General features: G+C 36.2%; 1 protein-coding gene across 1 annotated transcript in view; it reads right to left on the reverse strand.

Moving 5' to 3' along the window:
- Epb41l4a (erythrocyte membrane protein band 4.1 like 4A) overlaps nt 1-13,661 on the reverse strand; it is a 233,608-nt gene that overhangs the window by 132,662 nt on the left and 87,285 nt on the right. The window contains exon 3 of the mRNA XM_015484299.2: nt 3,481-3,585. Within this exon, the coding sequence (XP_015339785.1) occupies nt 3,481-3,585 (105 nt within the window). The remainder of the gene's footprint in view (nt 1-3,480; nt 3,586-13,661) is intronic.

Consider the following 13,661-nt stretch of genomic DNA (forward strand, 5'->3'; position numbering starts at 1 on the left):
CTTCTCTAAGTAGATCTTAATGGAGATATTCATTTTACTGAGCATTATTACATAGCCATTACCCTTTAAAAATAAATCTTGGGGCATAAGAAAAGAAAAGCAATATAAAAAAATCCAATGCACAGTAATTCAAGCAACATTCAGGAAACCATTACTTGGTTTTTAAGACAAGTATTTTTCATTATATCCCAACTCTTCTAACATAAGGATATTCTTAAAATTTTTTATTTGCTTTAAGTAACTATGGTATATGTAGTGCTGCTCCTACTAATATACTGAAATACTTACAAAATTTCATGACAGTATTCTGAAAGTCTCCTACAAGGTACTATAAGGCTGGTTCCACAGTCTTGCTATTGTGAACTGTGCTGCTATGAACATCGATGTAGCAGTGTCCCTGTAGCATGCTCTTTTTAGGTCTTTAGGGAATAGACCGAAAAGGGGAATAGCTGGGTCAAATGGTGGCTCCATTCCCAGCTTTCCAAGAAATCTCCATACTGCTTTCCAAATTGGCTGCACCAATTTGCAGTCCCACCAGCAATGTACAAGTGTACCCTTTTCCCCACATCCTCGCCAGCACTTGTTGTTGTTTGACTTCATAATGGCTGCCAATCTAACTGGAGTGAGATGGTATCTTAGGGTGGTTTTGATTTGCATTTCTCTGACAGCTAGAGATGATGAGCATTTTTTCATGTACTTGTTGATTGACTGTATGTCCTCCTCTGAGAAGTGTCTGTTCAGGTCCTTGGCCCATTTGTTGATTGGGTTGTTTGTTCTCTCATTGTCTAATTTTTTGAGTTCTTTGTATACTCTGGATATTAGGGCTCTATCTGAAGTGTGAGGAGTAAAGATTTGTTCCCAGGGTGTAGGCTCCCTATTTACCTCTCTTATTGTTTCTTTTGCTGAGAAAAAACTTTTTAGTTTGAGTAAGTCCCATTTTTTGATTCTAGTTATTAACTTTTGTGCTATGGGTGTCCTATTGAGGAATTTGGAGCCCGACCCCACAGTATGTAGATCGTAGCCAACTTTTTCTTCTATCAGACGGCACGTCTCTGATTTGATATCAAGCTCCTTGATCCATTTTGAATTCACTTTTGTGCATGGCATGGATAAAAAAAATGTGGCATTTATACACAATGGAGTATTACTCTGCATTGAAAAATGACAAAATCATAGAATTTACAGGGAAATGGATGGCATTAGAGCAGATTATGCTAAGTGAAGCTAGCCAATCCCTAAAAAACAAATGCCAAATGTCTTCTTTGATATAAGGAGAGTAACTAAGATCAGAGTAGGGACGAAGAGCAGGAGAAGAAGATTAACATTTAACAGGGATGAGAGGTGGGAGGGAAAGGGAGAGAGAAGGGAAATTGCATGGTAATGGAAGGAGACCCTCAGGGTTATACAGTGGAGGAGGTAGAGAGAGAGGAGGGGAGGGGAGGGGAGAGGTGGGGAGGGGGGAGGGTGGAGGATGGGAAAGGCAGCGGAGCACAACAGACACTAGTATGGCAATTTGTAAATCAATGGATGGGTAACTGATGTGATTCTGCAATCTGTGTATGGGGTGAAGGTGGGAGTTCATAACCCACTTGAATCAAAGTGTCGAATATGATATGTCAAGAAATTTGTAATGTTTTGAACAACCCACAATAAAAAATTAAAAAATAAAAAAATAAATAAATAAATAAATAAAAATAAAAATAAATTAAAAAAATAAAAGGTACTATAAGGCAATCAGACAATGCATTTGAACATGTCAAGACTAAACAATGCTTATAAATCATCTCTATTTTTCCTTTTGTTTACCTTTATTTTATCTGAGTTCACTAGAGAAAATGCAAATTCAGAAAGCAAAGAGTACTTTTTCATGTCATTTATATAGCCAATGTTCTAACCACATCAAAACATGACTTAATAATTTTCTCCTTCTAAGCATATAATTTCATTTTCTCCTAAAACCTGTATTACAAACACTATCACAGATGCCAAACCTTAGGAGTTAAGGTAACAGAAAAAAAAATTGGACTTAATATAAACCCTACAAAACTTTCAATAAACTATCAACACTATTAATTCTTTTGAAACAGTAAGAGCCATTGTTTGCAATTCTCTTTACTTTTCAGTTTTTCTTTGGGGAAAAAAAAAGAGGGTAATAAGTTCTATACAATTTTAGCAAGACAGTTAACCCTCCCAGGCAAGTTCTGACATACTAGATTAAGATCAGGAAAATGTATTTTTCTCTGCTGGGAAAATATTATTTATGAAATATGAATATAATTTAAAGTACATTCTATTGGCTTCAATTTAATCTTTCAGTATAGATTTACAGCTCTGCTATAGAGACAGAATTCAGTGAACTTCTAAACATGTCTGTTGCCTTTCTTTGAAGTACACATTAATGACCACTTGCCTCTGGAAAGCTATTCCTTTCTACACCATTCTACCCAACATGCCCATTTTTTACTCCTATTTTGTTAAATCCTCCTGTGAAACGGAATAGACTAGCTCATGAGAAACCACAAGTTATCACCATCAACAGCATTCTATTTGCCTGCCTTTTACCCTAGGACATTCCTGGAGTAGGGCACAGAAATACCACTCAAAAAATCAGGTTCTTCGCTGAATGCATCTCAAATGGCCTAGTGGAGACTGGGAAAACTGATGAAGAAAGAGGAGGAAATCTTTAGTCCAACAACAGTTGCACAGGGCGAAAAACAGAAGGCAAGTCAAATCAGGTATTTTTAAGGTAAGCACAGGAGCATTTTGCATAATCCTAGTGTGTCTATCTCAGGCTAAGATTTTTCCTTAGACTAAACCAAAAGTCATATTAGTGAATATCCTTTCATCCTCCAAAATCATCACCTCTAAAATCTTTCCATTGTGGCAAATTTCTAACTCTCTACCATCTGACCAAACAGGAAGATCTTCCAAGTCAACCATGTGAACAACTGACGTTGAATCAAAAGCCAGATTGCCTTTATTATTCTTACCTCTAGAAAGCTATTCCTCTGTCAAACTCATGAATGAAAACCCCTACTTGTTTTATAACAGTTCAAACCACTTTTAAAACTTAGATAGGCACCTTTTTAACACTTGTGTACTGTATGTATTTCTTAAACCATTTCCTTTCTTCAAAGGCAGTAATGCCTGTCTCTTCAAGAGATTAGACAGTTTTTTTCTTATATAATACCCCTAACAGCAAAATGGAAAGCACTTCACTTCAATATGGTTGCAAAAATGGAAGCAACATAAACCATTTACAAAGAGGACTGCACACAAAGAAACTACGAGTCCAGCAACTCTTCAGACTTTTGCCCAAAAAGGGTGGGAGAATGCAAAGAAATTACCAGGGAAAAACAGTTTTGTGGTTATCAGTCATTTTCCGTTACAAAGAACCTAACCATCTAGGACCACATCCAAAAGGCCAGAGAGAGCACAATTTATAAGCAGACAAATTTAATAAGAAGTCATTGTACTCACTGTCTGATGGCTTCTGTCACAATAACGCAGTCCAAAATAATCTATCTCCACAAGGTTTATGTGACGGAAGACATGGTCCAAGACAATGGAACCTTTTGTTGACTTCTGCAAAAATAATTCACAGTTCAATTTTTTTTTTCACAAGGTATCTTGTCTTGTGTTTCAGTGGGATACAATCACAGTTCTCATCATTTATGAGCTTCCTTCACAATGGAACCTTTTTTATTAGACCACAGTATCTCTTTAGGTTTTACCTCAATTACAAAGACAAATGTAATTTAAAGTTTATTAAAGAAGCTGCTTTGGAAAATAATTCTTACATAGTAGTGACTGTTAAATTAGTATAAGCTTCTTTCTTGTGGGATTACAAAGTATCTTTGGACAAAATTATTTAAAGATAAAGACATGAAGAACATCTAATAAATTCATCAAAGAGCACTTTGGTTAAAAAAAAAACATACATTTTTTTCATTTTTAAAAGCAGTTTTCACCATTACTCTCACAAGCATCAAATACAGAAGATATATAAAATTAAAATAATAATAGCCAGAGCTTTTATTTTTCAATCCTCAATAATAAACCCTTAGATTAAAGCTGCTAAAGTTAATGTTCTGAAAAGCCCTTGTGAAAATATTTTACTTGATCTCTTTCACATAAGCAGAGACATAAAGTAAATATTTCTTCTGGCTGCTTTTTTTTGGGGGGTGGGGTGTACTGGGGATTGAACTCAGAAGCACTCTGACCACTAAGCCACATCCCCAGCCCTATTTTGCATTTTATTTAGAGATAGGGTTTCACTGAGTTGCTTAGCGCCTTGCTTTTGCTGAGGCTGGCTTTGAACTTGCAATCCTCCTGCTCAGCCTCCCAAGCCACTGGGATTACAGGTGTGTGCCACTGTGCCAGCTCTTCTGGCTGCTTTTAAAATGCTGACACCTACCTAAAAAGTTAACCATCTCCTCTCCCTTCCTGATACATACACTGATGCTTCAAGGTTCTTGCATATGTATGACCCTGGGTTCAATCCCCAGCACCAAAACAAAGATCCAATTTTTCACACATATAAGAAATACTTAACCATCAGGTACTATTCCACACACCACACTGATCTTGAAAATGATCCACTTTTGCCCAGGGACAGATCAGTCAGAACTTCCCTTTCTTGTGCCCCATCACTAGCAGGGTAGCAAGAAAAAATCTCCAAGTCATGCCTTGTGACAATAAAGTAGGGGCTTTTGATCAACTGCATTTTCCCTCAGAAAATTACCATTACGTGCTCATGCACCCAGGGTGAGCACTCGATACTACACCGCTTTTAGAAAATGGATTGTTAACCGAAGGGAAATGTTTTGATTAAATGTATTATAAAATGAGTGACATGAAGTAACAATAGTACATACGTGAAGAAGACAGTTCTTGTTACAAAATTCCTTAGGTATTTTGTGTTCCTCTAAATTATGCTGGTTATATTTAATTGGTCCCTTTTTCAAAATCCACTAAACAATTTATTTAAAAACAAAAAGCCCTTTCTTGACAGGTGGTTGGACATCTTCTGCTACAATAACAATTCCACATCTAGCAAATGCCTCTTTGCGCTCTTGGACGTGTATTTCTCTGAGGTAAAAATCTGGAAGTGAAATCACTCATTTGAAGAATATACATATTTAAAATTATGACAGGCATTGCCAAGAAGACCATTATAATTCACACAGTGAGAATAGATGTTCCCCCTCCCTTGCCAAAACTTGCATGGAACAAATGTTTTCCAATCTGAGAAAAAGATGGGGGGTATTTTTATTTATATTTTCCTGACTCTAATAAACGTAAGTGCTCTTTCGTGTACTTACTAGTAGCCAATTGCATTTCCAAAGTTTATGAGCAAATTCTCCTGGTACCTCTAATACTTGCACAATTTTACTTGGTATATTTAGTTCTTTACCCCATCTGGAAATTATTTCTGTGCTTGGGATCTGGGCCTAACTTTATTTCCAAATGGATAGATAACTGTACCACCATTCACTAAAAAGGCCACCATTTCCATTTTTTGATTTGAAACAACTTTGTCATTTACTAAATCTCAATTCTCTCTCATAGATTCAGAACAACATCCCCAATATTTTAATGAATTTAGTTTAATATCATTCATTTGACATCCATTGTTCTGTTACAAAATTGCCTTTGCCAGTTCTTAGACATTTTTCTCTACTAGAAGTTTAGAATCAGCTTGCCAATTTAATAAACAATTCTGCTAGGAATTTGGAATTAAATTGGATTGACAGAATGGATGTGTGCTGGAAGAGGGGAATGATACAATATTTACCAAGTAAAACCAACATGGTTTTCTTTTATATGTTTAAAAAAATTGTATACTTTTTTTTTATATGTAGGTCTCATATAATTTTATTTAGACTTCATGGCGGGCAAAATTTACAAATGCCCACTCCCCTCCAAAGATGTCCTGTCTCAATTTCTGGAAACCTGTGAATGTGATTAGCTATCACTGAATGACTGCACAGCAACCCTTAAAATAGATTACCAGAGTGTACCTAATCTAATCACATAGGCTCCAAAATATAAATCACTTTCTCCGGCAGAAGGGGAAGGCAGAAGAAAAGTCAAGGATATTCAAAGCTTGAGAAGGAGCCAAAAGTCTTTGCCACTTAAAATTGAAAGGGGACATCTGAGAAATTATCTGAGCAGTCCCAAGTAGCAGGGGTAGCCTGCAGCTAGCAGCTAGCAGCCAACAAGGAAAGGGGAACTCAGTACCACCATCACCAAAATGGGACTCTGCCGACAACTTGAAAGAGGCTAGAAGATTCTTCCCCATAGTCTTCAGATAAGAGACCAGCAGACCAACACTCTTTTCTTTGTCTTTGTGGGACCTTGAGCAGAGAATCCAGCCTTGTCAGTCTGGACCTCTGACCTAGAGAACAGAAAGATAATAAACAGGGGTATGCTTAAGCCACTGTGCACGTGGCAATCTGTTACACAGTGATGGAAAACTCATACAGGCTTATTCCTAAGTATTTTTAATAGCATTTTTAGTTGTTGATAGACCTTTATTTTTTTATTTACATGAGGTGCTGAGAATGGAATCCAGTGCCTCACTCATGCCAGGCAAGTGCACTACCACTGAGCCACAGCCACAGCCCACTCCTAAGTATTTTATAATTCCATTGTTGTTATACTTTCTGACTGGCTATTTCTAATGTGTTGGAAAGAAACTAATTTTTCCACATTAGTCTTATTCCCAGCCATCTTGCTAAACTCTCAACAGTTATAATAGTTTCTCTATGGTGTCTTTTCAGATAATCACATTTCTACAAATAAGAGTTATGGTTCTTCCTTTTCAAATGTCTCCCCATATTTATTTCCCTTTTCTTACTTCATTAGCTAGTACCTCAGCTGAAGGATAGATGGTAGTTGTGAGGATAGGCATGCTTCTCCCCAGTTTTAATGAACAGCTTCTAAAATTTCATCACTAAGTTAATTGGCTGTTGCATGGCCCTTACGTATACTCTATCAAACAGAAGTTCCCTCTTCCTCCTCCTCCTCCTCTCCTCCTTCTTCTGGTTTTTAATAAAAAATGGGGCATAACTCTATCAAATTCTTCTCAGAAATGTGAAAACATTATATGATTTTTGTCTTTTCGTCTATGAGTTACATTAAAAGAGCTTCTGACTTCAAATATTCTCAATAGAAAAGGTCTCATTTTAGTTTATTTTGTTCTGGGTATATAATATCAATCCTCCTCCCTACTTGGAGAGAATCCCCCACTGTATGAGTCTTGGTAGAGGCTGGAACCAGACTCTTCAAGACCTGAAAGTAGACCACGGTGCATGACCTAGTTTCAGCCAAGGACTCTGGCTTCTCAACAAGTGATGCAAAGACACAGAAAGAGTTTAGAATTTATTCATGGCAGCAGCTCCCAAGGGCAGAGGAGTGTCCAATAGTAGATAGAGCACAGCAATACAGACTTCTAGCTGTGGAATCAGCTGTGTAAAGCAGGAGTAGTGACTGACTTCTGAGCCATATTTTCCAGGTTTTTTTGTTTGTATGTTTGAATATTGAAGCTTGAATTCAGGGGCATTTTGCCACTGAGCTATATCTCTAGAACCTTTTTTTTTTTTTAACTTTTTGCTTTGAGACAGGATTTCACTAAGTTGCTTAGAGCTTTACTAAGTCTGACCTCAAACTAATGATCCTCCTGCCTCCGTCTCTCAAGTTGCTGGGATTGCAGGCATGCACTACCATGTCCAGCATTCTTGAGACAGTCAGTAGGAATAGCCAAGCAATCCAGCACCTACCTTCCCTTGGGAGCAGTGATATTTGGTCCAAGAGCCATGCCAGTGTCCCAAGAAAAATCTTGAGTAGGAACATAAAAAATTGGGTCTAATGGAGTATAAAAAATATCACCATGAATACAAATAGTTTATCCTAGAAATGTTAAGTGCATCAGGCACAGTTCTTAAAGCTGATTCAGGCTAATGTCCACTATAAGAAGATTTTATGGGAAAGATACTGTATATTTCACAAACTCCAGACCTCACCACGATGGCTACCCAGGCTTTCCCTGATCTTGTGTAACCACATCCACTAAGCGTGGAGTGCTCCCGAATCCATCACTACCTCCTCCATGGTCCTCCTGCCCACATTTTGAGCAATGATTTCCACCTTCAATTCTCTTCTTCTGACTTTCAGGAATACTTATAATTTCTAGCCAAGTGAAATCAAATTTTCTATTATACATCTTTCTTATTACTCAAAATATTTCTGGAAGGTTGGGACAGAAGGCTAATCTTCCATCTTGATCTCATCTCTCCTATGGGTCCTTTCCCCTATCCAGGCACAGACAGAATAGGTGAAATAACTAGAGCAGGTTCAGCCACACAACTCCACCTAATTTTCTATCCCAAGCAAGTAAACAAGATTCATGATACAAAATACATGTATGAAGATGTGAATTTGGTGTCAACAAATCTTATATACAGAGATATGATAAATTGTGGTATAAAGGTATATTAAGAATTGTAATGCAAAAATAAATAAATAAATAAGAGAGCTCATGTATAATGGCATAATTTGGCGTGACATACTTTATATACAGAGTTACAAAAAATTGTGCTGTGAATGGATAATTATGAATGTGATACATTCCACTATTGTCATGTATGTAAGAAATAAATAAAATTAATTAATTAATTAATTAATTAATTTTTAAAAATAAGTGGTTCATGAATAAAAACAGGAAAGACTTATGCATTAAATTATGGCAATGAACTGGTACAGATTTTTTTAAATATGTAAGTGAAGCCTTCTTTTTGAAAATGACTTTCATGTTCCTATGTCCGCCAGAAATACTAGGGTTTTTTTTCATAATATACTATTTTAAAAAGATCTAATACTGTACTCATGAAGAATATACACAAAAGCAAGCTTAGAAAACCAACTCAATAGTTTAGAATGTATATGGAAACTGTAAAAAAATTCATGTATAGAAGGAAATCACCATTTTCTAAAACTATCATTCCCAAAATACCAGAATATAGTCTGTCAAACCTCTGTGACAGTTTTGCATTTGTATAGAAACTGGTGGTGCAAACACTTTACAAATAGTATTCTTTTTAGCATATCTTGTTATCCTCTACAGAGAAACCACAAGGAAAGCATCCAGTGTTATGCAGTGAATCTAGTGCTGACCTAAGAAGAAACGTGATGTTTCATGGTTCCTGCTGTAGCATTCTATGCAGTGCGGGTATGTCTCCACATGCACTGGGAGCAGAGCCAAACATCAGAAGTACTATATTTCTGTCACCACTTCAAACAAATATGCACATGAAAACCTCTTAACTTCTCATCTGTCATACTGTAATAAGACAAAACTCAGAAGGCATGGATGCCAGTAGAAGATTTGCTCCTAGCGAGGGTGCACATCACCAGCTCACATTTCTGCCAGGCCTACCCTAACTGACCTCTTCCATAATCCTCCCAGTTTCTACTCCATTGTTATGCCTCCTGCTCTTATGGATAATTTCATTCTTCTTGTGGGTTATTCATAGAGATTGCTGGTGGGTCTATATTTTGTAGTTGAGGTATAAAGTCTTCATGTCCCTAAGAAATCATCTTTGAATGAAGAAATTAAGAATTCACAGAGAACTAACATGAGAGACAGAGCAGGAACTAAAGTGTTGTGGGCCAGTTCCAGGATTTATTACTGAAAGAGAGAATAAGTAAGTATCATCAAGGATATTGTGAAAAAAAACACATGACTTCATTAAAAAAAAAAAAAAGTGTTTTTTTCCAGTACTGGGGATTAACCCTACGGTTGCTCTACCACTGAGCTACAAACAGCTCTATTTTTATTTTTTTAAATGTGCATTTCTTAAATTTTAAAAAATATACACAGGAGAAGCCATGAGTTTTACATAGGAATACACATAGCAACAAAGCATTTCTTACAGTTTTCTAAAATTCAATTGTATCAGTCCGAAATTCATAAATTAAATATATCACAATTTTTTAAGTTAAATGAAATCCCTGAAACTGAAACTATTAAATATGCTCAACTTTTTCCAAAATCAAATGAACAGATAATGAGTATGGTATGTGTTAAGTTGGGTTTATTGTTAGCTTTACTGCCTATAATCTATAAGATAAAACTTTATTGGGCCTTTGCAAACATCTCTTAAAAAACAGATCAGAATCATCCATATATATAGTCTATACGACAGATTACAGGGCAACACTATTCTTATTACAGAATTATAGAAATACTATAGAATTTAAGTAGCTCTTTTTTATTTTGAAACAGGGTTTTGCTAAGTTGCCCAAGCTGACCTTGAACATGTGATTCCCTTGCCTCAGCTTCCAGATTCACTGGGATTACAAGTGTGTACCACCATGTCCATGGCTCAAATATTTTTTAAGTCCTCATTACATACACACTAATCAATTCCAAAGGAGAGGAAGAGACATCCAGGATAGGATACCATGAGCTATGATGGGAGAAGTCCTTTATTGGCCTATCAGAACACTAGAGAAACCCCAGGGCTAGAGACTGACTAAGAAACTTCTAAAAGTGGCCTCTGAAAAGTGAGATGAGGGGAGATTTGGATTTCCATGAGAAGCTCTTTAGTATGTTTGACTTCTTATGGGATATATATATATATTACTTGTATAAAAATATTTTTAAAAATATATATCATACCAGTAAGAATTCACCATTACCTCATTTTGCTTATGGAGGCAGTAGTCTTGTGGATTTGGGTCATGCACCAAGAGGTGTTAAGAAATGCATGGAGACTAGATTGGAGTATGGTGGTAAGCTGTCAATGTACTAACCACATTTATACATTCCCCAAAAAAGTTACATCAGGACTTTTTATCTGAGTTTTTCTCGAGCCCCTTGGGCAGGTAAAACTATTACAAGAAATTATATACCATGATGGAAGGTATGGGCCCCTACCCTTAATACCCTGAGATAAAGGTTTCACTTCCAAGTCAGATGGTTAGTTTCATTTGAAACTCAAGGAAAACTTGATTCTTTACTTCTTTGAGTCCTTGGTAAAGAAAAGACATGGTGACTCTACTTAGAAATATTCCAGGTTTTTTCCTGCCCATTACTAAAAGAAATTTCTGATCAAATGGGGAAATCATTAAGACATCACAAAATGAGATACAATTGCAGCACTTAGCAACATGCTTAAGAATTTTCTGAAACAAATAAATTAAAATTTTATCAAAGATAATGGACCTCCATGAATGAGACTTTTGAGAGAATATCTTTTTGACATGAATATCAACACCTATATCAGGAAAAGAATTCTTCATGCTTCTTCTTATGAAACATTTCAGGTTTCATGAGGTCTCTCTGGATTTTGGCCTGATGATACTGTTCCCTTCATCTGGAATAACTTCTCTGATCTCTGTCATGATCAAAACCCCGCTTATCTTTCAAGATCCAGTTCAAAGGCCACCTTCTGCATAAAGCTTGTCCTTATCATCCTAACCTCATTATAACCTCTCCATCCATTAAACCTACGAAGTTTCTTACTTCTGCCTGTCTCTGATACTTAAGCCCCATTCTTCCTTTATTAAAGTCATTTATTACTTCTCTTAACTTTGCTACTAATGTTCAGACATTCTGAGGGCAGGTACTGAGTATTACATATCACTTCCTTTACATATAGTTCAATAATTTATACCCAGTTAGAGCTCCTTAAAAGTTCATTGAATTAATGAGAAGGACAATAAACAATGGAAGGAGAGAGATGCAATCCTAAAAACATTAAACCTCTCTCCCTGTCTCTTAGGAAGATTTTTATTTTTCTTGATCAATCAAACTTATGAAAGTAAAGAGAAAAAGGATGGATTAATTTGTCTTGTTATATCAGTCCGATTCAAAGCTATTCAGTTCAGTTTTCAATAAAATGCACATTTGTTTCAGATACATAATTCCAATAGACTCGGCATGTTCTAAAGGTAATAGTAACTGAACTCACTGGATTCTCCTTTCTGTGATTGTGAAGCCAACAATTAAAAAATAGAGAAAGACTTGTTGACTTGCTGCAAGAAAGAACAACAGTGAGGGTTAGGGTTGTGGCTTAGTGGTAGAGCACTTGCTTTAGCATGTGTGACACACTGGGTTTGACTCTCAGCACAACATAAAAATAAATAAATACAATAAAGGTCTACTGACAACTAAAAAATCTTAAATAACAACAACAATACTGGGATTATTTGCAAAGGCTCTCCTCCAATCAAAGAAACATGGAGATTTTATTCTAGGATCCTCTTAAGTATTCATATAAAAAAGCACCCTATTCATATAGGGTCAAGCACATTTCTGCACATGCTCAGTTCAAGGTCACAGAGCACATGTTCATAAAGGAAAGATGGTAGACATGTACATTTCTGGGCATGCTCAATTTAGTGATATCGTGAGCCAAGTTTACTCTAGGTCACCTAGAAGAATGAGCCAGAGTGACTACTTATCTTGGCTGGCTCCTTGTAAGTTTCTTCAAAGAGTTTTACCTGAAACAAACAAACAAAAATACTGTGAAAGGTATGTTAACAGTCTTTTATAGGAGCAGCAGCTTCCTCTCCTATAAGAGTAGGAGTTTGCCCCTTACAATGTTCACCTTGCTTAGTGGCTAATGCTATAAGGAATTGGTGTGTTCTATTTGAAATTTATAAGATACTTAAAAATAAAGGGGCCTGGTATTGAATTTTCCATATGAAACTCTATATAAAGACGTATAATTTTTATTCAATGAAATAAATCTGATAAGAATTTTTTTCCATCATTAAGAAAAACAAAAAAGACTAGACATAAAGCTCTCTCTCTGTCTCTTAGGAAGAAATAAGATAGGTAAGAAGAAAATAAAAATAAAGTCTGACTCTTTATAATTATATTCAGAAAAACTTCATTAAATGTGAGAACACATTAATTTACTTTTTTTTAAAATTTTTTATTGTTGGCTGTTCAAAACATTACATAGTTCTTGATATATCATATTTCACACTTTGATTCAAGTGGGTTATGAGCTCCCATTTTTACCCCATATACAGATTGCAGAATCACATCAGTTACACATCCATTGATTTACAAATTGCCATACTCGTGTCTGTTGTGTTCTGCTGCCTTTCCTATCCTCTACTATCCCCCCTCCCCTCCCCTCCCCTCCCCTCTTCTCTCTCTGCCCCCTCTACTGACATTCATTTGTCCCCCTTGTATTATTTTTCCCTTTCCCCTCACTTCCTCTTGTATGTACTTTTGTATAACTCTGAGGGTCTCCTTCCATTTCCATGCAATTTCCTTTCTCTCTCCCTTTCCCTCCCACCTCTCATCCCTGTTTAATGTTAATCTTCTTCTCATGCTCTTTGACCCTACTCTGTTCTTAGTTACTCTCCTTATATCAAAGAAGACATTTGGCATTTGTTTTTTAGGGATTGGCTAGCTTCACTTAGCATAATCTGCTCTAATGCCATCCATTTCCCTGTAAATTCTATGATTTTGTCATTTTTTAATGCAGAGTAATACTCCATTGTGTATAAATGCCACATTTTTTTTATCCATTCGTCTATTGAAGGGCATCTAGGTTGGTTCCACAGTCTTGCTATTGTGAATTGTGCTGCTATGAACATCGATGTAGCAGTGTCCCTGTAGCATGCTCTTTTTAGGT

This window comes from Marmota marmota, unplaced genomic scaffold (assembly GCF_001458135.2).
Source record: "Marmota marmota marmota unplaced genomic scaffold, marMar, whole genome shotgun sequence".
NCBI classification, from domain to species: Eukaryota; Metazoa; Chordata; class Mammalia; order Rodentia; family Sciuridae; genus Marmota; species Marmota marmota.